The sequence below is a fragment of the Chrysemys picta genome, chromosome 12 (genome assembly GCF_011386835.1).
Source record: "Chrysemys picta bellii isolate R12L10 chromosome 12, ASM1138683v2, whole genome shotgun sequence".
In the NCBI taxonomy this organism is placed as follows: Eukaryota; Metazoa; Chordata; order Testudines; family Emydidae; genus Chrysemys; species Chrysemys picta.
The window spans coordinates 48,375,133-48,401,503 of record NC_088802.1 but is presented as its reverse complement, the minus strand read 5'-3'; the positions used below and the strand labels follow the sequence as shown (position 1 = coordinate 48,401,503).

The 26,371-nt window shown below is 43.9% G+C and overlaps 2 protein-coding genes and 1 long non-coding RNA gene across 6 annotated transcripts in view; 1 reads left to right on the top strand and 2 right to left on the bottom strand.

The window, feature by feature from the left end:
* LOC122172254 (retinoid-inducible serine carboxypeptidase-like) overlaps positions 1-26,371 on the bottom strand; it is a 331,017-nt gene that overhangs the window by 107,606 nt on the left and 197,040 nt on the right. The window lies entirely within an intron of this gene.
* RAB11FIP4 (RAB11 family interacting protein 4) overlaps positions 1-26,371 on the bottom strand; it is a 209,681-nt gene that overhangs the window by 15,437 nt on the left and 167,873 nt on the right. For 2 of the 4 annotated variants that reach the window (XM_005282824.5, XM_024104562.3), the window contains 3 exons: positions 5,239-5,462; positions 2,893-3,084; positions 1,646-1,780 (listed from right to left, as the gene is read on the bottom strand). In XM_005282824.5, coding sequence (XP_005282881.3) covers positions 1,646-1,780; positions 2,893-3,084; positions 5,239-5,462 — 551 coding nt within the window. Of the gene's footprint in view, positions 1-1,645; positions 1,781-2,892; positions 3,085-5,238; positions 5,463-23,321; positions 23,461-23,520; positions 24,015-26,371 lie in introns of those variants that run through there. The other 2 variants (XM_024104560.3, XM_065563528.1) reach the window with 2 other exon arrangements.
* On the top strand, positions 23,005-25,666 carry LOC103306057 (uncharacterized). The gene is made up of 3 exons (XR_508711.3): positions 23,005-23,098; positions 24,885-24,984; positions 25,608-25,666. It is a non-coding gene; the product is annotated as an uncharacterized LOC103306057 (long non-coding RNA).

The following is a 26,371-nucleotide window of genomic DNA, read 5'->3' as shown; positions in this document are numbered from 1 at the left end:
GTTGCCAGAGGATGTTGTGAAGGCCAAGACTATAACAGGATTCAAAAAAAGAACTAGATAAGTTCATGGAGGATAGGTCCATCAATGGCTATTAGCCAGGATGGGCAGGGATAGTGTCCCTAGCCTCTGTTTGTCAGAAGCTGGGAATGGGTGACAGGGGATGGATCACTTGATGATTACCTGTTCTGTTCATTCCCTCTGGGGCACCTGGCATTGGCCACTGTCAGAAGACCGGCTACTGGGCTAGATGGACCTTTGATCTGACCCAGTATGGCTGTTCTTATGTAACATGAAGTTGGGTGTAGTGCCGTAAGCTACTGTGATCACTAATAAAATGAATTTGGGAATACTATATTCAGTACAAAAAGCCCTGTCACATTTAAACAGATTTTTGCCAGCTTGAATCAAAATGAAACTGTAGTACAGTATCTGCTGCAGCTCACACACACACACACACACACACACACACACACACAAATCCACCAGCTGCCCCTACTCCAAGATACAGAGCCATGCATGGCTCTGTATCAGAGACTGATTGCACATCTTTTGTCGAAGCAGAACGCTACTCTGAATTCAGGACTGTCAGTTGCAACATCAAATTTCATAACAAAATTGTCGAAGATGCAACCACCATGTTTTACATTTTAGCAGGTTACCTACTGCTGTGACAGCAGCTGTAACTGTTTCATAACATATACTATGCCATTGTTTTCTTATCAAGACTAGATGAAGTGCATTATGTTCTGGTTGCTGGGAACATGAAACAAGGCAAGCTTTGTATTCAGTTTCTAGGGGGAGCTAAAGGTTTACAGATGAATTGCCACAATAAGCAAGGGATTTGTAGAAACATTTGGACTTTTTCAGAGTCTAAGGAAAATGCTTTGTAATTGTCTATCTACATGTGGGTGGCAATACGGGTATAAAAGGAAAAAGCTAGAACTCCTGAGGAGGTACAAGAAGTCACCATCATCCTGGTTTTAAAGTTGCATTGTTTTCCCAAATCTGGTTTTAGGTGAATAAAATCCTCAAGCCACTTGAATCAAGCCACAGAATCTAGAGATCCTGGGACAGATTCTCAGCTGGTGTAAACATAGCTCCATTGAATCAATGACCACAGCAATGGGGCTAGGACAATTTACACTAGCTGAGGAACCATCCCAGAGACTCATTAGATCAACTCATCTCCCTCCGTGATAGAAACGTGCTACAGAGAACAATCTCAGCCAAGTAACAGTGTTTTATCCACGGGTGCTGAGCAGTAGGGCTTCCCACTTCCCTGGGGAGGTTGTGCCACAGGCAAATACCACCCACACTCTTCAATTCAAGATCCCATTGTTTAAGTATTTAAAATGAAGAGGACATTAGTGCTCCAACTGAGAAATAGTTTCTTGATAGTAGGGAGAAGTTCTTGTTAAGATCAGACAAGATAGCAAGGTTTGAATGTCCTTGTTGCAGAATAGCATAGAAGAACTGCTTGTTGCATTTGATACTAGCTAGATGTGCTATATTGGATATAAGTAAACCAGAAAAAGGATGGGGTATATTACTGCAGTTTCCCCTTCTCATTTAGTAGCTGTTGCTTTGACTGCTGGCTAACCCCATTTCAAAAGAGACTGCTGAGAACAGAGTGCTGGCCACTCACCTGTTTGCTTTCAAGTTTTTCAGCCTCGCTTCCAAGTCATTAAGCAGGTTTATTTTTTTGCAGCACTGTGAGCAGTAGACATCCAATAACTCGCCGTTATAAATGTGCCTCATTTTCCTTGGCGTTTGCCCAGCACTGTTTGCGGGAAAGGAGATATGTTACTGGCTATTGTTACTAATTCAAATTAATTTCCCTCTTGTTGGTATTTCATAAATAGTCATGTTGCAGTGAGTGGACTTGGGAATGCACTGCCACTCCCATCACAGCTGCTCTGTCAAGGCCAGCTACAGGAGCAAAGATGGGGATCCCAATGGGCTCTGGAACAACTATATGCTGTTAATTAACACAATACCAAATCCCACTTGGAGGAGGGATTCTAAAAGAGCAAATGATTTCTGCTTTGTCTACACCAGTGGTTTTCAAATTTTTTAGGCTGCGTACCCCTTTCCGAATAATGCAGTCTGCCGCATACCCCTATCTGAGATAGGGTCACAATATATCCATGATTAGATTGACAAGTCTGACTAAATAAAATGTGTTGTCTGCTATTATAGGATTTTTCTTGTGTACCCCCAATGAGCTCACATACTCCTACGGGGTTGAAAACCACTGGTCTATGCTATCAGAACCACCGAGAGTCCGATTCTCTGTTATTCTGAGCCCAGAGTAATGGGAAAGACAGGATCAACTGATTGCAGTTCAGCTTCTCTCTCTCTCCCCAAGTACTAAAGAGTGAGTACTTCCTGAAGAGATTTAAGACATTCAGGTTCAATCTGCTTATTTATTTTTTTCCCAAAACAAGCTCATCCATCCTTACAAGACATGTCTTTTTGTAAGGTAATATTTAATACACAGTGTTAGAATGCTAAAAAGGAAGGAGACTTTCATATTAGTCATCCCCAAACATTGCACAAGCACGAACATTGCTCAAGGTCTAATCTGATTTCCAACTTTAAGTCAGTCAATTTCGAATAGTTGCAAAATCCAAAGTATTGCAATATATAAAGAGAATCAATCTAGGAGCAAAGCTAGAGGGCTTATTGCAGCGTGACCTGACATTACGGGCACTGGAAACAACGTAGTTGTTGCTATGGCTTTTACAAGAAAGACATTTGCCAGTAGTGTTGTGGGCAGAAATTGAAATTTGAGTTTTAAAATAACTAGACAATCCCAAGAAGTTCTGGTATGGCCCCTGTACACGTGCTCAGAAGAAAACACTGTCAAAATAAATAAGAACAAGTAGCAACCTGGAAGACACAGATGAGCCAAGGTCAGAGTAGGCGTTGGTTCTGGTCTCATCATCAGGGCATGGACTGCTGGGAGTATAATCCACATCGTCTCCTTCCCCATAGTCTTCAAATTGTTCCTCGTTACTGATCAGAGAGGCGGTGGAATAGGTGGAGAGGTCAGAGGCTGCAGAGGGGTTGTGAGGACTTGACCTGAAACAAGACATCAGAATGGGTAGGCGGCCAACCTGTCTCATAAGACTGCCTTTTGCCCAAGGCAGCGTTTCTCAGCTGGCTTGGGTTGGCAACTCCTTATTCAAAGTCAAAAGCTTTCATGATCCACTTCCATTTACTAAAAAACTATCCCGAATTACAGCAATGAACCTATACAACAGTGGGGGTCTGTGTTTTGTGAGTTTGACAGGACAACTGAGCTTGAAGGGCAAGGGATGGGGCAATCAGTGAAAAGATGCTTTACTTTAGATTGTAATAACGTTTTCAATGCCTCATGCTCCCTTGCCGTTCACGAGCTTCCTCCTCTGGTGCGGAGGGTGTCCCAACACAAAGCTGACCTAAGGGCTCAGGAAGCACTTTAAAGAATTGGGGTAGAGAACAGGGTTAAATAAGGCTGACGGTCACATGACAAGTCAGTGGCAGACCCGGAATGAAATGAGAGCCTGACTCAAATCTCCTAGACAACACGGCTGTTTCTGTATTCCTGCTGTTTTTACAAGAAGCTAGACTCCTCTGCGAGAGATTTCACAAGCAGGGCCCGTTAATTTGTAGCTGGTCTCTTCTGGAATCTAAAGTTCAAACAAAGCAACATTTTAAAGTGAACGGTGGCTGGATGGCACAAATGTCATTTTCACATCCTGCCCCCTGCCAGTATTTCAGATGTAGGCTCTTGTTTTTCCCTCCGTTGCGGAGATGCACTTGTAATTCATATTTCTATGGTCAGTAATTTACAATGCAAGAATTTAGGGCAACTCAAGTCTTGCATGGGACAAGAGGACATTTGGGACCATGCACATAGGCAGGCTTATATTCTGCTAGAGGAGCTCTATCAGATTATTACTCCCTGAAGAGGGGCAGATTAGTAACTAGTCAGCAAAGTATTTTATCACCTTCTGTTCTTAAAGGTTGCAGTAAGGATTGTGCATGGAAGGGTTCTGGGGACCAAAATTCACATAGACAACAGCTGCAGTTACTGTCTTAGATGCTCGTCTGGTCCCCCATTACCATAGCTTCTGAGCACCTCAGTCTTTACCCTCAGATCCCCACTTCAAGGTAGGGGAGGGCTATTATCCCCATTTTACAGAGGTGCGATGGAGGCACAAGGAGACTTGCCAAAGGTCACTCCGGAAGTCTGTGGTGGATCAGGGATTTGAACCCAGGTGCTCCAAGCTAGCACCCTAACCACGGGATCATCCTTCTCCAGGCCTACTGCTCCTCATAACCAGAATTTACTGGAGGCCTAGACCTTGGTCCTCTTCTGTTATCTAGACCTACAACTCCTAAAATACTTCAGTGGTTGGGACCTTAACCCCATCCCTCCCATAGTCTATGATTGGCAGATGTGCAGTGAATGAGGCATGGGAAGAGAAAGGAGGGTCATGATTAAGGCAGTTGAATACTGCCCTGGAGAGTTGGATTCTATCCCTGCCTCTGAGGTTCTACACGATGCTGGGCAAGTCACTTACCCCAAACTTTTCACATGTGGTCACTAATTGCTTGATCCTCCTTCTCTGGGTGCCTGACATGACTTTTTAACATCGCAGGCCTGGGCCAACAAACTGAACGGTGCCTCCTGACATGTCAGGGGGAATCCACCGCACAGGATGGCAACGCAATGCTCCTCACCTACATCTGCAAAGCCTGTTCAGCCCAGCCCTCACATCCTTTGAGTGTGATGGAAGGGTAACTAAGGCTGAAGAAGGACCTGCACGCTCCGCTGCTTTGTGGTGGAGTCACACTGGAGTCCTCAGGCAAATGGGCTCCAGGAGGTAGGAAGGTGAACAAGAAAAATCCACCCGCTTTTGGCAATTAGCGCAGTGATCAAACTCCATCAGAACTCAGCCAGAACTATCACTATAAAACGTGACTCTATCCCAGCCGAGGTGCCATGGACATGCGTTAACCCTACTGGAGCAGGCGAACAAGCCAGAAGACACAAGGGCTGAGATTTCCACGGCTACGAGGGAAGATGGATGACCAAATCCCATTCATTTTAAATAGAGGGATCTGGACACCTAATTCCAGGTGTCCAAGAACCTCAGCCCAGACAGGCCTCAAACAAGAGCGATCAGCTGGTTTAACCTCCCCTCCCCTGCAAAAGACTCATGTCTTGACAGGCACCTCACCACTCACTTGTCTACAGGCAGAAAGAGTCCACTGAGCACGCTGTCCTTCTCTTCACTGCCACACACGTCGGATGCTTCAGAGCTCTGCGCGCTCTCAATGGCACTGTCCATGTCGGACTCATGGTGGACCTCTTGCTGGGCCAGGGTCATCGTGTCTTCATCAGGAAACAGCTCTGACTCACTGTACGCGCTTTCACCGTCCAAATAGGCACCGTCCTGGATTTCGCGACCCTGTCCATGGAAGGGAAAGACCAGTCAGGAGACATACAAGTTTGCGGCAAGATTTGCAGAGTAAATGGAAGCAGCAGCCATATCCCTCTCCTGGAAACACCATCGGCACGCTGGTATTTGCATCAGAGTTGCATTTAAAGGGTTACTTTTGTAAGGTCTGATCCTGCAAACACTCAATGCACAGAGCTTCTCCTAAAGCATAAAATATTGCACACCTCTAACCAGCGTTACGTAGTGTTACAGAGAGCCAGCTGCAGGAACACTTGTCTGGAACCACAACCTGCCTTCGACAGCAAGTGTCAACTAGGGCACAACTGACTCCTGTTCACAACTGGGCGTGTATGTCCCCGTCTTGCGCAACTGGAAATCTCTGGTCTCCAATATTCATCTATCTGCAATGTCCTTTTCCCGTAGTGTCCTTTACCAAGAAAGGTAGGTAGGGAACAGATTTTCACTGGTCAGATAATAATATAACCTCTCAGTAGAAATGCAGGACCTAGCAGTAGCTATTTGCTTATTTGTTGAAAGCAAGAAGAATTTTGGGCCCAAATCTCCCCTCCACTGTACAACAATTACTACAAGTCATTAGCCAGATACATTTTTGTATGCTTTCCAGTTTTGTTGTTATCCAGACATCTCTTCCAGCACACAGCAGTGCTGGTATACGCGTTTGCATATACCGGGAGCTGTGGTCTATCCTTGTGGGTGCTCAGTTATTTTCTCTATGCTTTGAAAACACAAGAACCAGTCAAACGCCGAAGATGAATCTTCGCTTGTAAAATTAAAGAAGCCCCTTACTAAGAGGACATTATATAGGAGAAGCAATGTCCGACATGAGACGAGTGTGGTTTGACTAACAGCTTTGTCACCCAGCTGAAGCAACAAGGAACTACTCTTGACCAGAAGAAAACTTCAGCGTCTTAAAACCAGCCATTGGTAACAATCGTTACTAGAAATTCAGATCTTATCTACCCCGGAAGGCTGACGTCGGAGGCACTAGCAGGATTATAATGTTACAGAGACCAAGTTTGGGAGCCCTGATTATATGAAAGCAAAACGGATTTTTGTGTCAGACTTTCAAACTTAGTGTTTTAGAGAACTATTTCACGCCAATAACTTAAAAAAAGTTGGGTGGAAAGCTCAGTGTAAACTAACGCTTCAAACCCCCCCTCCCCACTAATTCACTTAAGGGCACCCACTCCAATTCCCTGGGTCCTCCAAAAGTTAGTCCAGCAAAAATAGGGGTGTGGGTGGGGGAAACCAGATTATTTTGCATTCCATCTATTTTTAAAGCACTAGTAGGCTGGGATTTTAAAAAGGAGCCTACAGGAATTAGGTACTTGTATCCCATGGGACTTGGGCACCTAGCACCCTTTGGCCAGCTGTAGTCTGGGACTACACATGCTTAGAGTTATGCACATGTGCAAGTCTTTGCAGGGTGGGGGGGCCTAAGTTTGACTTTGAGACTGAACCAAGATGCCAGTTAGTTACTTGTATTCATGGAATGCCACCGCTGACAGCCAGTGAAGAAATAAATAAATTATATATAAAATGAAGAACTGCTCCCTCTTATACGTCACTGTTAGGTATGCTGTCACCGACCTTCATATCTCTAGACTGAGACAAGTTGTTTCCACAAGCAATTAACTCTCTGCTGGTTCCTCCCACAGCTCTAAATCAGATATACCTTGCAAAGGAACATCCCTTATGCAAATTACTGTAGAGCCCTACTGATATTGCAGGACTTTGGACTCATTTGTTTCTAGGAAGTGGATTTCCTCCTCAACATATACTCTGAATGCTCACTGATGTTAAATAGGAATTATATACCCAGGTTAAGGGCCAGTGTATTTAAAGGGCACTTTAATACAGATCTTTTCCATGTTAATCATATTAAACAGTGACTTTGGTCTAGAGGTAACATTTTCAAAAGTGCCTAAGTGACTTTTGAAAATGGGACTTAGCCACTTTTGAAAATTTTACCTGAGATCTACACATCACTACATTAGTCATAGGGTAGGTAGTGCTGCCTCGTGGCTAGATCATTGCACTGGAATCCAGAGACTTGGGTTCTATTCCTGGTTCTTCTGCTGGGTGACCTGGGGCACTTTCCCTGCCTCAGTTTCTTCATCTGTAAAACAAGGATAACCATTCTTCCCTCCTTTATAAAATGTGAATATATATTTATATACAAAAATTGTGCTGCTTATTTTTTAACTTGGACATCCACAGGCCCAGAATGGGCATGAATCACCCCGGATGTTTGTTGCAGCGTGGTAACCCACATGGCCTCAGAGTTGCCACATTTCTTAAGGGTTTAGTGCAATTAATCACTGGCTGCTGTTACAGAAACATCCAGATCTGTTAAAAATTCTGTGATCCAAGAGAAGGTGGCACTCTGGAAGTCTTACTGAAAAATGTATTGCTTAAGTAAATCTTTACACAGCAGGTAAATCTCACTAGTATTAAAACAAATTAGTGTGAGAAATTGAAGGTCAACAGCAGCATGACAGACTCATTCCAAATCCTGTAGGTAATAGCTTACATTTCGTTTTCTAATAATAGGAGCCCCGACTCTAAAAAGGTCCATTAGCAATTAAATATACAGTCACTCTCTCCAGAGTGCTAGGTGCTCATTTGCCTCCTCCCTACCAATTTGCGACAGGCTAATAAGCCACATTTATATTACAATGTATATTTATAATAAGCCACAACCCACACTGTACCTAGCTCTTTTGTGTCAGCATCACATATTATTGTTTCTAATGATAATTATTCCTCTACTCTTCAAGATCTCCACTTCTAACCCCTTCTAGGGTACAGGCGTTGGGAAACCATCACCTTCAGTCAGAGCTTAAATTCTCAGTATTTTCCAGAGCCCTGGGGCTTTAGCCCTGTGGGACATGACAGGGCTTGGGGCTTCACAGCCCTGCGGGTTTGAAAATATTTACTGGAACTCTGCTCCGGGCAGCTCCGGCTGAATTTAAGCCCTGCCCCTGGTAGCCAGTTTACTGCAAAAGTGTGCACAACTCCTCAGAAACTTGCTTTATACCCAGAGGAAGCTAAGCATTATAAAGCCAGACATAACAGCCACTTCAAGAAAAGGAGTCCATTGGCTCACCTGACAAGAGTTGCTGCCCATGAACTATGAGGAACTCCCCCGTTAGCACAGTACAGGCCATACATGCAGCCAGCCTATCAAGTGGATAGGGCAAACTGATGGCTTGTTGCGCTCTAGAGCTTTGCCACCAGATGGAAGACAGTCTTGCCTTTGTATTAGACAATTTCTCCCCCTCCATGGAGTGCTATAAAAGTTCTCAGCACGAGCTGAATAACGTGCCTGTTGTTGGTATAATGGAAGCACTACCTTCTTAAACAATACAGGGGGTTGACGGCAGCTTTTGTATGAAACTGCTTGGGGTTTTGGAAATGTCAGGAATGCCAGAGGGCAGTCAAAGGTGCATGGTAAAATGAGTTAATCACATCTACATATATGGGATGCATGAATGACTCAGACTCATAGACTTTAAGGTCAGAAGGGACCATTATGATCATCTGGTCTGACCCCCTGCATGCTGCAGGCCACAAAGCCGTCCCTACCCCTTCCCTTGACTCTGCTGTTGAAGTCCCCAAATCCTGTGGCTTAGTGACTTCAATTGGCAGAGAACCCCCCTGCTAGCGATCCCTGCCCCATGCTGCGGAGGAAGGCGAAAAACCTCCAGGGCCTCTGCCAATCTACCCTGGAGGAAAATTCCTTCCCGACCCCAAATATGGCGATCAATAAAACCCCGAGCATGTAGGCAAGAGTCTCCAGCCTGCCCCTTGTTAGCCATTATACTATTTACCTGCCATGGCATGGTATTCCTTTGGCTAAAATCATGTTTTTCCATTAAACCATTCCCTCCATAAACTTATCTAACTTAATCTTAAAACCAGACAGGTCCTTCGCCCCCACCGTTTCCCTCAGAAGGCCGTTCCAATATTTCACCCCTCTGACGGTCAGAAACCTTCGTCTAATTTCAAGCCTAAACTTCCCCACGGCCAGTTTATATCCATTCATTCTTGTGTCCACATTAGTACTAAACTGGAATAATTCCTCTCCCTCCCTTGTATTTATCCCTCTGATATATTTAAAGAGAGAATGTATACAGAGTCACGGAATTATATAACTTAAGGCCAATCTTCTTTACAAATACAACCCTATCAGGAGACTTGATTCTAGCACATTTAGTCTTGCTTTGTTGATAGGATTTTGGTGTTTTAACCACATCTCCAAACTGTGGGAAGGCAAGCACACCACTTGTGGGAGTCAAGGTTCAAAAATGTTAAAGCCATCTGTATTACTGAAGGCCATACAAGTTCTGTTAGTTAATGGCAAACACGTGAAACAACGCTTCCTAGTGCTTTGAAACAAAACCGTGCAGATGCTCCAAGCTCAGCTTGGCTTTTTATGATCTTTCAGCGGTCAGGCTCTGAGATCTGTTAGCTGAAGAGACATTGCTAGAGAACACACACTTTTAGCTCTGGACCTATCAAAGACTTATCTTTATAAGTGGCAAGAGTATATCTAAATGATGCTTAAGGCACATGAGGTTATAAACTTCCAGGGACTATTCACAGAATTCAATTTTAATATTTTTTTTTGTAATTGACAGAGAATATCAATGTTTATTTTAAGCATTTTTCTAATTTTTATCTATTTAAATTTTCACAATTGCACAAAATTATGGGGACAGGGGTCAACGTTACATGTGAAACTATGCAAAGTAAATATCCTTAAATCAAACTCTAGTAAATGCTCAAGCAGCATTTTTCTTATTTTGCCTATCTGTAAATGTCAATCATTGATGGAAATATTTTTTCATCAGTTTGTGTGAACAGACAGTGAAATTGATGTTTACAGAGAAACACAGAATCCTTCCAAGCCTAAATATTCACAAATGGAGCTGCGATAGGTCACAGGAAATGACAAAGAAAATAACCCATGACCTGTACAGGGGAAAAAACAAACAAACAGCCACAAAACCCACCACTAGAGAGATTAAAGCTGGAGTTAGTGAATACCATTACTAAGCAACATGCTTTGCAAGTGTACATTACTAGCTAAAGCGATCAAAATATTTAAATCTTTAAGCATTAATATCAGTAATCTCAGCTTCATACAATACCGTCAGTGCTGAAAGTACATTTAGCACAAGAAGCTTATATACCCCCTTCTACAAGATGACACTTGTGCTCATTTTTAAAAAAAGTTTATGTTCAAAGTTAAATCTCTCATTTTTTCCCTACATTGCCTAGAAATAAATCATTCCTGTACAAAATAAGAGATTGATTGGAACACATGCTATTCAGCTTTTCTTTAAAAAAACAACCACCATGGTATTTAGGTAGGGTTTAAGAGGCATAGAACATTGCAACCCCAAGTTATTCATTGTTTAAAAAAATCCACACATAAGCTTACAGAGGAAATAGAAAGGCAATGATACAATTGGAAAATGAATTATACACCTGGATTCTTACTACAGTCTGCTCCCTATTTTTCTTGGTATAGTCAAGACAATAAAATTGTGACTAATGGTTTTGGAAGGTTCCTGTATAGCTGACAGTACAGCATGTCAAACAATACTAAACAGCTTGGGATTAAGTGAAGCAACGCTCGTATTAGTATCTAATCAAGTACTCAAGGTATCCCAAAGTGCTTTACAAGCCAGTGAGACAGAATTCTGCAGCAAGTGCTTAATATACAGCAATATTTTGTTCTGCAGGAACACCTGCTGTCTGTGGATTTCAGAACACTTAGCAAAAATTAATGAATTCCCTTCCTCGAGGGGCAACTGTGAGGCTTAAGTCTTATCCACATTTAACACAGATGAATAAACTGGGGCGGAGTGGTTAGTGACTTTTAGACGGTCACAGCAAGTTCGAAGGACAGCCAAGAACAGAACCCAGATTTCTGTGCTCCATTAGAACTGACTGTCTTCCTTTGAGCCCCATGTAGGCAATCACAGCAGCCATTTTGAAGCTCAATGACTAGATGGTTCGAGGGAACACAACTTGAGGGGTCTGACCCTGAAGGTTAATAGGCTGAACTGTCCCCAGGTTGGAAGTGACAGAGATAGTTATCACTAAAATGCTTCAATACTTTAACTTAGCTAGACACTAAAAAAAAATAAAAATAAAAATCATGGACTGAATAGAAACATTGGATTTATGGCTTATTACAATCTATAACCTACTAACAACTCTCACAGCAGCTTCCCCCACCTTCCCAGGTGTTAATGAGCCACTTCACCTTGAATGGTCCCATGAAATATGCATTACCTGCTAATGTGAAACAATCTGCCCTATCTTGTATTTAGCTGTGACACTCTGACTAAGACTATGTCTACAATAGCACTTCTGTTTATGTCACTCAGGGGTGTGGAAAAAAAAAAACAAACCTTACCCCTCTGAGCCACATAAGTTACACGGATAGAAGCGCTGGTGTGGACAACACTATCCGCGGGAAAGCATCTCCGCTCGTTGGGGGGTGGTTTAATTACGTCGATGGGGAGAGCTCTCACCCGTCAGCATAGAGCGGCTACACACGTGTGATCTTACTGTAGCACAGCTGCATCGGTTCAGCTGTAAGCTTGCTAATGTAGACATGGCCTAAGTTTCCCAGACCTGAAGAAGAGCTCCGTGTAAGCTTGTCTCTTTCACCAGCAGAAGTTGATCCAATAGAAGATATTACCTCATCCACCTTGTGTCTCTAATATCCTGGGACCGACATGGCTGCAACAACACTGCGTACATTCAAATACTGACAGTTATCATTTGAAAATTGGCATCTCTCTGCCAACGAGCAGTCTGGACATGCCCACGTGAATCCTTTCAGATCTAAGGGCTTTTCTACACTGGCAATTAACAGCGCTGCAACTTTCTCACTCAGGTGTGTGAAAAAACACCCCCTTGAGCACAGCTAAGCACCAGTGTAAACTGTGCCAGCACTGGGAGCTACACCCCTCGTTGAGGTGGATTTTTTAGATCACTGTGAGAGCTCTCTCCCAGCGCTATGCCACGACCACACAAGGCATGTTAAAGCGCTGCCCGCGTAGACTACCCTAAAAGGAGGTACATACAGTTGCTTGCAAGTACTATCCAGCTATCTGGCCTCTAAAACCATAGCATAAGATCACCTCCCAAGTATTGAAGTTTATCCTCCCGACATCCTCTAGGGCAGTGGTCCCCAACCTTTTTCGTCTGGCGCCACGGAGGACCGTGGCGGCGGACAAGCATCCGCCGACGTCAATAGGTGTCGCCGCTTGTCAGCAGCATTTCAGCGGCTACGCCTATTGACGTCACCGCTTATTGGCAGCATTTCGGTGGATACTTGTCCACCGGCCAGCATGCAGGCGCACTTAGATACCCTGGCGGGTGCCGTGGCACCTGCGGGCACCGCGTCAGGGACCCCTGCTCTAGGGTGTTGTGAAGTACAAAATTCAGAAGCAGATTTCACCCCGAATTACAACAGTTTAACTGTCTAGTTAGTTAAGACTGGGATTTCCAAGCATATAATTGACAACAATAGTCTTGATCACGTGACCCCAGCCAGGACGCCTGCACACAATTTCGACCACTTCCCTCAGAGTGGTCTTCCTGCTTTCATATTGATTCTGCCAGTTTGATCCTAATTAGTAACAGTATGTCAGAGTTGTCCTTCCATCCCAGTCTAAACACCAGAAAAAAAGTCACCTCAGCACAATGGGAGGGGAACAGGTGCCATGGAGAGATACGCAAGGCTTGGCAGCCTCCCATCTAAATACTATTTAGCATCACAAACCTACTAGAAAAATAGGCTCTTGTCCCCGTTGCAAAAAGCCTATTGAATTTGAAGGCCAACATCTCACTATTTAGTATGGGGGAAGGTTCTGCTAGAAAACTTCCAGCTACCCTATGCTTTCTGCACATTAAGTGTATTTAAACCAACAGTTACATCCACATTTTAAATAGATATGTAATTTCTCCTTCAGTTCTCAGAAGGATGTAAAAAGCAGGTGATTTACTCACCAGTTGTTTGAATGAAAGTGGCAGAAGTCCTGCGTCTGGCGAGACAAGTGCAGAATGAAGCACTCAGCTGAGCAGTTAATAAATCGTGCTTCTACATTTCAGTTCACTGGGAAGTTTTAGAACTTCCTATCAGCAGGCAAGTCTCACCCACCCAGCTGTGGCCGGTGGGCAACCATACGAACGAATGCCTTCAATTAAGCCTTCAGAAACAGGTAGAGGGGGAACAGTAGCCTTGCCTAGCCCTCTGGTCTAGCAAGAAGGGACGACGGCAGGAATTCCAAAGCAGCTGGTGTTTAGAATAAATCTTTGAAAGAATCAGAGATCAGTATGTGGAGAATTACTATTCTATTGAGCTATTCAAAGTGAGAAGCTATTTTAAGGCTACAAATTACAGTTTGTTCATTGCAGTTGCTGTGTGTGACTGTTTAGTTACTTGGGTCTAACATTTAAAGTTCAATTTTAGAGTTAACCTGACACAAAGCTGGAGTGTGCTGAGAAGGGGTTTCTAGGAGAGGATAGGCTGATTCTAAAGAATACCATTAAATGCTGGACAGCATCCCATAAAGCTGGTAAGAATCGAGGTACAGCGCAAGAGTCTGACTATAGTCTAGCGTGCTGTCAGTCATCTGCATGTAGAAGATAACATTACTGGCTCACACAGTGGTGCAATTCAGGGCCAGTGTGTTGACTGAAAAACAAAACTTCTACTTCTGTGCCCTTCACACTTAACTATGTGAGCACAAGACAAAGCCAGGGCTTTTCAACAGTTGCTTTGTGCTCTTTTTTAAGTAAGTGTAAGTTGACCCTCAGTTTCCAGTGCTAATGAAAATAATTAAGCAATCAATTTGCAAACATCTAGAAGATAATAAGGTAATAAGTAACAGTCAGCATGGATTTGTCAAAAACAAAATCGTGTTAAACCAACCTGAGAGCTTTCTTTGACAGGGTAACAAGCCTTGTGGATGGGGGGGGGGAAGCGGTAGACGTGGTATATTTTGACTTTAGTAAAGCTCTTGAGACGGTCTCGCATGACCTTCTCATAAATAAACTAGGGAAATACAATCTAGATGGAGCTACTATAAGGTGGGTGCAAAACTGGTTGGAAAACAGTTTCCAGAGAGTAGTTATCAATAGTTCACAGTCATGCTGGAAGGGCATAATGAGTGGGGTCCCGCAGGGATTGGTCCCGGGTCTGTTCAATATCTTCATCAATGATTTAGATAATGGCATAGAGAGTACACATATAGTTTGCGGATGATACCAAGCTGGAAGGGGTTGCAAGTGCTTTGGAGGATAGGGTTAAAATTAAAAATGATCTGGTCAAACGGTCTGAAGTAAATAGGAAGAAATTCAATAAGGACAAATGCAAAGCACTCCATTTAGGAAGGAACTATCAGTTGCACATATACAAAATGGGAAATGACTGCCGAGGAAGGAGTACTGTGGAAAGGAATCTGGGGGTCATAGTGGACCATAAGCTAAATGAGTCAATAGTGTAACATTGTTGCAAAAAAAAAAGTGAACATCGTTCTGGGATGTATTAGCAGCAGTGTTGTAAGCAAGACACGAGAAGTAATTCTTCCACTCTGATTAGGCCTCAACTGGAGTATTCGCATCCGAAGAAGTGGGCTGTAGTCCACGAAAGCTTATGCTCTAATAAATTTGTTAGTCTCTGAGGTGCCACAAGTACTCCTGTTCTTCTTTTTGCGGATACAGACTAACACGGCTGCTACTCTGAAACTGGAGTATTGTGTCCAGTTCTGGGTGCCACATTTCAGGAAGGATATGAACAAATTGGAGAGAGTCCAGAGAAGAGCAACAAAAATTATTAGAGGTCTAGAAAACATGACCTATGAGGGAAGATTGAAAAAACTGGGTTTGTTTAGTCTGGAGAAAAGACTGAGAGGGGACATGATAACAGTTTTTGAGTATGTAAAAAATTGTTACAAGGAGGAGGGAGAAAAATTGTTGTTCTTAACCTCTGAGGATAGGACAAGAAGCAATGGGCTTAAATTGCAGCAAGGGAGGTTTAGGTTGGACATTAGGAAAAACTTCCTAACTGTCAGGGTGCTTAAGTACTGGAATAAATTGCCTAGGGAGGTGGTGGAATCTCCATCACTGGAGCTTTTTAAAGCAGGTTAGACAGACACCTGTCAGGGATGATCTAGGTAATTAGCCCTGCCACAAGTGCAGGGGACTGGACTAGATGACCTCTCGAGGTCCCTTCCAGTTCTATGATTACGATGCCTGAAAATGGTTTGTAGACTGGAGCTAGCCCAGGAACTGCAGGAGTCGAAGTGTTTGCACTACACCACCTGTCACTGTAATTGGTGGTAATAGAAGTGCCAGACCTTTTAATATCAGGGTCCAGTTTGAAGCACTCCTTTTCAACGTACATGGTTTTTCTGGGAAGTTCTGGACATGAGCAGGTACTGACATTAGTGATTTTAGCAGAGAACTACTAATTGAAGCAGCTAAGAAAGTTGCCTTCCCTGTCGAGATTAAAAGATAGCATTGATTGCCACGCTCACTTAGCTGCTGCTATCAGTTGAATGCAACACGAGCATTAATGCTCTAAGCTGTAGATAGGGTGTGTCTCTGGGGAGGGCGAACAGGCTGGGTTTGTGAAGGTCAGCATCCCAGCATTAGCAACCGTGGAATATTTTCCCCCAGTTTCCACAGTGCAGATAGGTTTTCTGCCACTGGTTCTAAGTGTCTGACTCAATCTCTTTCCAGCACAGCACATCTTTTCTTCTGAAATGCAAGACATTTTCCATTCTGACTTATATAGAATATTTAAAAAACAAAAAAACAAAAACAAAAAACAAACCTACCTATACTGTGTTTGTTACAAATGTCACTTTAAAACCAAGGTGACCACTGCTAGCAGGAGATGGAGGAGCCCAATTAATATTGACATTTTAGATAACAGTTCACGGTGTTTACACAATGTGAAACTCTTCTCATCATGCAAGCATCTAGATTGCTGACCTGAGCAAACCACAGCCCTCTTTCAGCATTATAAGTTTATGGCCGATAAGCCAACAAAAAGGGTTATCTTGGAGTCAGGAGGGGGAGGGTGCTCCAACCTGCCTCCACAGTCATCTGCAGAGGGAACAGCAATCCAGACGCCTCTTTCCTGAAGGTCTCGCCCTCATGTTAGAATTGTTAAGCACATGCTGAAAAGCAAGTTAGGGTGAGCTGTGTCCCAGCTGCAAGGTACATGCTAAGAGAGCATCTCTGTTTTATAAAGCCTGGGTAACACTTAAATATATTCAGTGTACCATGGCACTTGCCGAAAATAAGTTCTTACCACCACAGGGTAAACTTGGCATAATTAACACTCATGAGAAATCTTTGCTTTAAGTCACAGCGATCTCTTTCCTTTGTACAGCCCAAGAGCAGCTTGAGGGTGGGGTGTGGGACAGAGGCATGGCTGTCAAACTCTCATTGGGGATCACTTCCTCGGACTCTTCTTCTCTCTCAGAGCCTTGTCTAAATAAACATTTGTACCCTTTCCTTGCAGTGGCGCACGAGCATTTATTACCATTGTACTATAAGCAATTTCACCACGGTGTCCTCTTGGTGAGGGGATTGCAAACACCGCTGTGCCCCGGTGCTCCAGCTGGCTAACCCCAGCCAGCTGTCATATTAGCCACGACAATCCTGACACACATCAAAGCTAAGTCATGATTCATTTAGCGCTAGTTAACACGTGGTCGTTCCACAACGTAGACAAGCCCTAAGATACCATTCAGCTAAAAATCAAAGCTGCTCTGAAACGATATTACTGCTTCCTGAGTGCAATGTTACACCGTGCAATGAAGCAGACAGGTGTGTTGGAGAGAAGCACTTACGGTATTTTCACTCTCTCTTCACATGTGGCTCAAGCTTCTGAAGAAATGGCTTCTCAGTCCAATTCTGCAACTAACTCTAGTGTATAAAGTACAAGATGTTCATTCTAACTAGCATTTTCTGCTCAGAAGATCGCTGAGCTCAGGCACACAAGAACTGTAGCATTTCTTTTCCTTGAGAAGGATCAAGGGCAAAGAATTGGATACACAGTAATTTAGAGAGGTCTTGCTGGGGGTGCACTAGGCATATGGATAAAAAGCTCCTCTAGCAGACTTATTGCAGATCTGGGTGGCTGTGGGGGGAAAAATCTGGGTGCAAGAAGCAGCCAAACATTCCCTAGAATGAAGGAAAGCAGTTCGGTTACATCAGTGATGTGCTTTTTCTGGCAGGAGGGAAAGATGTTCATTGGCATAGTGTTGGAAAAGGGGATGGATGGACATAGAATACAGAAATCAAAAGCCGTGTATTGTGAAATAAGGGATTGCACAAGAATTATGGGGAAATCATATTTAAGTAGGAAGTAACTTGTTCCTTGCCTTTGAAAGTGAATTCCGAAGGAAAGGGTACTGTTGGAGCTGAACAAGAGCAAAAGATATTTTAAAAAAATATCCTATCACTATCCAGTGCCTGGGCAACAGAGAATGGGAAGTTCTTCCAACCCCATCTGTCACAAAGGGCAGGGTCACTTTTGTTAGGTTCTGCAAAATTCTTCACAGCTGGCCAGGTCAAGGAGTGATTTTTCCATTTATTGTACCCAAAAAGATTTTTTTTTTTGACCTGGAAGATACACAACAACAACAACAAAAAAACCTTTCCTCTCTCTGGTAAATCCAGAGCAGATTAAGTCAAATTTCCTGAAAACTGCAAAATAAAGTAAACCTCTGGGCTAAGCCCAAGGCTGGGAAGTTCCAGCACTGATTAGAAATCTCTCATTCTAATACTCATTTATAGCTCTTCTCATCAAGAAGTCTCAATACGCTTTAGAAAGGGGGATAAGGATACAGAAGGGAAAACAGAGGCACAGAAAGGTTAAGAGTTACATCAGGGATTCTCAAACTGGGGGTTGGAACCCCTCAGGGGGTCACGAGGTTATTACATGGGAAGGGGGGAGTTGCAAGCGGTCAACCTCCACCCCAAACCCCACTTGCCTCCAGCATTTATAATGGTGTTAAATATATTAAAAACGGTGTTTAATTTATTGGGGGGGGGTCGCACTCAGAGGTTTGCGATGTGAAAGGGGTCACCAGTAAAAAAGTTTCAGACTCACTGGGTTACATTTTCAAGCACCTGGTTTCCATTTTCAAAAGTGAGTTGGGCACATAAGTCTCAGAGGCACTTCTAAGTGCCAAGTCACTTTTGAAAATGGGACTTAAGTGCTTCTGAAAATTCTTACCCTAAGTGATTTAGGTCTGGTATACATGTAAGACAGCATAGCTACCGCTGTGAAAAAACTACACCTCTAGCGACACAGCTATTCTGACAAAACCCCCATCTAGATGCCGCTTTGTTGACAAAAGAGGCCTTCTGTCAGCTGAACTAATGTTCAGGTAGGTGGTGTTCCTACACTGGCAAAAAAAACCTTCTGTCGGCTATGCTGTGCCTACAGCAGGGGGCTATGCCAACACAGGCTTAAAGTCACACAGCAAGTCAGAGTCAAAGAGATCTAGAACTCTACTGGTTACAAGCCTGTGAAAAGAGGGGATTCATTTTTAATGGAAGCCTGAACGTAGCCTTAACTAGAACTTTGATTCACAACAAAGCCTGTAACGTATACCCCCAAGAAGAAAGATACGCTAAAGGGGATCAACTCGTATGTTAGCTATTTAGGTTTCAGTTTAATCACGTTAAGACACTACAGCTTTTTTTTAAGTTACCAACATAGAAAGCAGTGTAAAAATCAATTACAATATGGAATTTGAGCCAGCAAGACCAGTTCAGCTAGTCACGTGCCTGAAAATACCATTTGGTATTTCTCCCAAACTGATCCAATAGGTCAACAGTCCGCATGCAGAGGGCAATACACCCAAGAGCTGCACGAGGGTTCACTGTACACACGTGTTTTCTGCAAACAAATACTGGCTTGGTCCGAGAGCAACTGCAATGAATTTGTGCCTTTGGGAAACCCAGCTCTCAAAGGGAGCTGATAGCCCAAACTGTGGGGGGGAAGAGGAGGGTGAGTGTCTGTGTGGGAAGTAGTTATTCTTTTCTGATCTGTGATCTCCACTTCTTTAGTAAGGTGTTAAATATGCCTTTGTTGGGGTATTTTGTTGTTGGGGGGTTTTTTTTGCACACAAAGGAACACAACTACAGAAGAATTCTAAAGCTCAAAGTAGCATTCAATATAAGACAGGCAACTAATAAGCCCTTCTAGGCATTCTGTCACAGAATACAACTAATTTAGCCTCTTAAGAGCAGAAACTTCACCTTTCTTGTTACACCACAGTTTGTGTGAACAGCTGCAGAGCTGCCTTTAGAAAAGTAACGGGGGGGGGGGGGGAAGAGGGAGAGTTTTACTTTTTAAAGTTATGATTACTATTTATTTTATCATCAGATCATACAACAATACAAAACAAGTCACCACTTCTGTACCACAGGACTGAGAACATGGAAGAGAATTTTAAAAACACCAACATTCTACCTAATATTGCAAAAGAGCAAAATGTATTCCTAACACAACAGAACAACGCTGCTGTCAGAATGCTGTTCTTCCCCATTTTCTTCTTTTGTTTGTTACACCTGCTTATTTTAAGTTCGGTCCCAATCCTGCAAACTGTTCCATCTGGGTGGACCGTTACACCTCAGCCTAGGTCATATGCACGATCATGGAGGAGCGGTCTATGTGGCCCTTCATGTAGAATTGGGGACATAGATTACGGGGCTCCTTTATGTTAGGGTTTTAACCACCAGGGTCACTACAACAACCTAGCTGCTGTACTGTAAACCCTATTGTAGACACTGCGCCAGTATAAGCCACAGTTTGCAGGAGGTTAAACTGTGCCAATGCAGCACATCAACACTGGAAGTTTGCACAGGGCTGCCCAGGGGTGTGGGGGTGGGGCAATTTGCCCCGGGGCCCCCATGAGAGTTTTTCAGGGCCCCTGGAGCAGGGTCCTTCACTCGCTTCAGGGGCCCCAGAAAACTCTCATGGAGCCCGGGCCCCCAGAGCTTCTTCCGCTCCGGGTCTTCAGCGATGGGACGACCCCAGGCCCCCTGAATCCTCTGGGCGGCCCTGAGTTTGCAGTGGTGCAGCAGCTAAACTGTTAGTTTCACACACACATTAAGAGTAGATTTACATTACCATGCCCTGTGCAAACATTGTTTAACTGGCGCTTCACCACCATTCAAAGCCTGCCATATTGCAGCCTTCACTTTTATTGATTTATTATTGATGGTAGTGACTAGAGGCTCTGATAAGGCCCCCATAATTAGAAGATAGTCCCTGCCCTTAAGACCTTGCACTTTATAATAGTTGCCTATTCTCTTCTACACCATTGCTATTCAGGTCAGACAGCAAGTCTGCCATGGACTCCTGCAAAGAGGGAAACTGGAGCTGTATAGTCCTCGATGGATTATGTGACACTGCACTCACTAAAGAGGAAGGGGACCTGGGGGAAGATGAACAGTTTCAAACCCAAAGTGTTTGGAGAGAGTGAAGCCCCCAATTTCCATAGCACAAGGGGAAAATCTTGCCTTGGGAAACAAATTGGTGAGCAGCCTATGTCGATGAGGGCAGGGCAAGCATGGTTAAGGATGCATTTTTGGTTGGGGCTATAGCCAGGGCTTATCTACACATGGACCCTCAGGAAAGTTAATCTGAATGACCTGTTAAAAGTGGATTAGTTAAACTACATTAGAAGACCGCATCCACACAGGGATTTAATCTGGTTTAACTAAACCAGTTTAAATGCACCCTTTTAGTTGATTTGGATTAATTTCCCCTGGGTGTCCCATGTAGACAAACCTAGTTTACCTCACATTAGAGATCAAAGAGTCCCATCTAAACTCTGATACCTCTTTAAGGAGGGAGTAAACTCTCAGAGTATGTCTACACTACCCGCCAGATCGGTGGGCAGCGATTGATCCAGCGGGGATCGATTTATTGTGTCTAGTCTAGACATGATAAATCGACCCCCAAGCTCTCTCCCACCAACACCTGTACTCCAGCACCGTGAGAGGCACAAGCAGAGACGGGGGAGCGGCAGCAGTCGGCTCACTGCGGTGAAGACACCACGGTAAATTGATCTAAGTATGTCGACTTTAGCTATGTTATTCACGTAGCTGAAGTTGCTTAACTTAGATCGACCCCCCCCCCAGTGTAGACCAGGACTCAGTCCTTTGCAGCGGTTTAAGCTGGTGCCTATTTGCTACAAGGTTGGGCTAACACAAAATTACTGGCTATGCAGTACAGAACTCTTTGCCACAGGAATAACTGGGAGTGTAACCTTTCAAACAAAAGTAGAAACTAAGGTTTGTAAAGATTATGCCCTAAAATCCCCCCTCACTCCCCATTCACTGGTTGTTGTTTTTTTTAAACTCTTGCTCACTTATTCTTTAAGATTATATACTTAATGTTGAATAACTAATGAGACTAGTTTAAGAAATATTAATGCTGGGCCTGTCTATAAACCACATTGTAATGCCCCACCTGTGTGAAATACAAATGCTAAGATCACGGCTATCACAAATTCTAGTTCCATCCACATAGGCTATGCCTCTACCCTTCAATTTTTAGTTGTATTTTATCATATTAACACACACAGCTGTAAAGTGTAGCGTAGACATCTCTGTAGGTGTAATTACAAATACTACTTCTTTCAGAAGCAATGCAGAGAAGACAGTCTCTACTTCACCAGCCCGCCTATCGAAGGTAAATACAATCATGGTTGCGATTGTGCTATTGAAAAAGGTTTTAAAAAGAAGTTATATTGGCAAACCAATGGGATTTGCCTAACAGGAGATGCCTATGATACGTCCCTGAAATTCAGGCTACAATTCTGATGCAAGTCTGTAGCCTTGATTCTAAACATACACAACAACCTTTTTAGCTTTAAACCTCAGACTCAGCAGCTCATACCCCAAAATGACAAAGATTCAAATTATGTTTTGGGGCACTGTGCGTTACTGATATTGACTCTCTAGCAACGAGAAACCCAGGCACATGCCTTCACTGAAGCCCCCAGTTTATGATTTTTGAATGCTGACAGAATGCTCTATTGCTTTATGATTTTCCCATTTGAAAGTATTCTTGGAATGCAGCAGTAGCAGCCTACTGACACATTTATATTAGCTATGGTCACCCTCTATTACTAGGGTGGGTTGTATAGGTGTGATTATTATTACACTTTCCAAATTCACATATTTAAAGCGGGGGGGAGGGGAAGGGAGAAGAAAACTATGTATCTAAGCAGGCTAACAGTTGAGATTTTTAAATTTTATTGCCTGGATTTCTACCACTTCAAAAGACACGACACAAGCGACAAAACAAATAACAGCAACCGGAAAAGTCATGGAACAGAGAGCGGCTTTCCCTTGTCCCTTGCAAAAATAGCAAGAAGAAGTGATCCTGTGTAGACCAAAAATAAAAATCTGTGGGAATTACATAATCTACTTCCAGGCTGCAACATGCTCATTGGTGTATCTATCACTAGCCCCACAGCAGCAAACTGACCAGTCCTGACACAGCTCAGCCCCCTCTCGGATTTCACTTGCAAGCCCCAGACTCCTAAGAACAGGTAAGTGCGCTCCCCTCTGCTGAAGGCATGGAGCAAGCTCTTCTCCAAAGCCCCAGCCTGGCAAACGGCGAAGGGAAGGGAAGGGACGGAATGAAGACGCAGGGGAATGAAAGCCCAGCTCCTGCTCTCTCAGTGCCCTGGGGAACCAGCCCAAGTCTTCTCCTTCTCGCTGATCTGTTGGGGGAAGTTGGGGACCAAGAAAGCTCTCCTGAGAGAGCCTTACCCGGGAGGCAGATACCCCCGACTCCAGGCACAGGGAGACACACAACCCTCGGCTTGTCACTCGCCAAACTTCCGCCTTGGTGGCTCTCCGGCGGGAGGTGACTGCAACAACCTCCTCTCTGGTCCCTGTCTTCTTTTCTACCCCGGCGCTCTCGCTGCCTTTCCCTGAGCCCCTTTCTTTCCTCTCTCCCCCCGCTTACCTGGCGGAAAGGCGGGATTCTCGCCCCACTTCCAGCCCGGAGGGAGGGCGCCGGGAGAAGCAGCCGTCGCCCTGAAAGCCCCGGCGAGCCGGGAACACCCGCTCAGCAGCCCTCGCCGGTCTCCTCTCTCCCCACCTTAGGCAACAGTTGGCAGCGCGGAAGCCACGCCCCCGCTGGCGGTTGCTAGGAGAGGCGAGGTTTCATTGTATCCGCTCGGTATCAGTGCCGTGACATCACAATGCTGGGTGTATGAAGATTCCAAAAAGGAGGGGCGGGGGAGGTAATTCGCTGCTCAAACTCAAGGCAACAGTTCGGAGCCTGGGGGCTGCTCCCAGGCTGGGCAGGGCGAGTCCGTGGGGAGCTTTCAATCCAGGATCAAGGGAGATTTCAGCAAACCCCCCCTCTCCGGAGGGAGCGACACTGAACCACGGTCAATTAATCCCAGATGGGGCATCTCGCGCTGTGTGAGTTAGCCTGAGAACAGGTCTGTGTGTGGGCGTCTCCCACCCTGCGAGTGAGACGCCGAACAGGCTTTTGTGGGGAGTGTTTGGTTCAGCCTTGCAAAGCTGGCAGGACAAGTTCCCAAACCAGGCGCCAAATTCACTCAGCCTGCCTGACCTTGGTGAACGGATTCATTTGTAAATGGGCCATCATCATTCGGGTTCACTTTCATCATGGTCTATGCTCCTAAATCTCGCAGGTTTGGAGGGAAATGCTTTCATATCGAGACCACATTTTAGACAGTTTTTACACTCTGCCACTCTTATGAAAGGACAACAAGGAGTCCGGCTGGCACCTTAAAGACTAACAGATTTATTTGGGCATAAGTTTTCATGGGTAAAAAACCTCACTTCTTCAGATGCACCTTATGAAAGGAACACTTTTTACAATCTGTTTTGATTAAACTTTCCAAAACTCCCTTGTCAATTTTATTTGTAAATCTCCATCAGTGCCTCTCACTTGATCCGAAACTATTTGAAATAAAAATGTTAAAACGTGCAGCTGCTTTGGCTTCCTGAAAATTTAAATTTGGCTTTAAAAATAAAATTTAAAAGCCTCTATCTCACATGCATTAGGGTGGAGAGTGGCAAGAACTGAAACTTCCTTTGCTCTAAGGCCCAGGGGAAAGATCTTTAGACCACAGGGCAGAGTGCAATGGAGCAAGTGCAGGATGGCTACTGACACCCCACAGCATGGTACAGTGGGTTAACCAACCAAATCAGGCCGCACTGTAATTGCCAAAGACAGTGATACCTGTTTCCTTTTTTTAGTGGAAGCAATTGGCTTTTCAGAAATCTCTTTTCCGTTTTTTTACCCTGGTTTCTGATTGTATTCATTTATTTATGTTCCCAAACAAATCACAGAACACCAATGTATTCAGAAGCACCCCATGCCTGTGGAGTTGTGTTCAGACTCCAGAGACTGGGGAAAATGAAGATCATCTGGTGAACAGAATGGGGGCAGGTAAGAAGGGACAAGTCAAGGAACAGCTCTCCTAGCGTGGAGTAGGAGGCTTAGGTGGAAGGATATCAATTTACCCTGCTTGTCTCATGTCATGGCATACCTCTTAATGGTACAAGGGGCTCATCAGTCACTCATCAGTCATTACATTCTTAAAGGGAAACATTTGAAACAGGGAAGGACAAAGGAATGTTTATAGGTGAGTTTCAGGTTCCCTGTGCTGATTAGGAATACTTGGTAAAATTAATTGGCTACTATGGCCCTAGCCTTACAAAACATACACACATGCTGAACTTCCATGAGAATAGTCCCATTGAAGTCAAGTGCATGTTTGAAGGATCATGGCCAGGAGAAGCTTAGTAGCTCCACTGAAGTCAACTGGACTCTTTGGGGGAGCAAGGTTCTGCAGGATCAAGCCCCGAATGAGAACCTCAAGTGGTATGTTATACATTCATTTTTATATTTGTTTGAGAATAAGATGAAACAAAAACATTCCATTGTGAATGTGATGCAACACTATTTTGTATCATTTTAAAAACTGTCAGTATGATATGAAGCAAAAGATTTATGGGTGTATGGCTTATTACAACAATCTATAACCCACTAACCCCCTCTTTTTGTCCTAGGGCTGCCAAGGTGTTAATGGGCCACTCTATCTTGAATGGTCCCTTACAATATGTGCAAAAAGAAGAACAGGAGGACTTGTGGCACCTTAGAGACTAACAAATTTATTAGAGCATAAGCTTTCGTGGACTACAGCCCACGCATCCGAAGAAGTGGGCTGTAGTCCACGAAAGCTTATGCTCTAATAAATTTGTTAGTCTCTAAGGTGCCACAAGTCCTCCTGTTCTTCTTTTTGCGGATACAGACTAACATGGCTGCTACTCTGAAACCTTACAATATGTGCTAACTACTTATGCTAAACAATCTGTTCCACCTTGCATTTTGCTGTGGCCTGGGAGTTCGGGATCTGAAGAAGAGCTCTGTGTGGCTCAAAAGCTTGTCTACCTCACCACCAGAAGTTGGTCCACTAAAAGATATTAAACTCACCAATCTTGTCTCACAAATCGAAAGAAATATGCTTAGGACACTTAGCGTATTGTGTTCTTTCATTTCATTGTAAGTAATGTGAGCAGCAGGAGAAAAGCAAAAATACAAAAAGGGATCAAAACATTACAGAAGTTGTTACCTTGAATTCACTATAGTTTTCTGAAGTTGTGCAACTTCCTTTTTCACAATGTGTCACCACAGTTGCATGCTAGTAAATAATGGGCCAAAATCAAGAAATGAAAACAAAAACATTTAAAAAAACCCTGTTTCTGTGAGTTTGCATTGGGTGACTCAAGCCCAGACACTAATAGCAACTGATCATCCTCTATACAATTCCAGT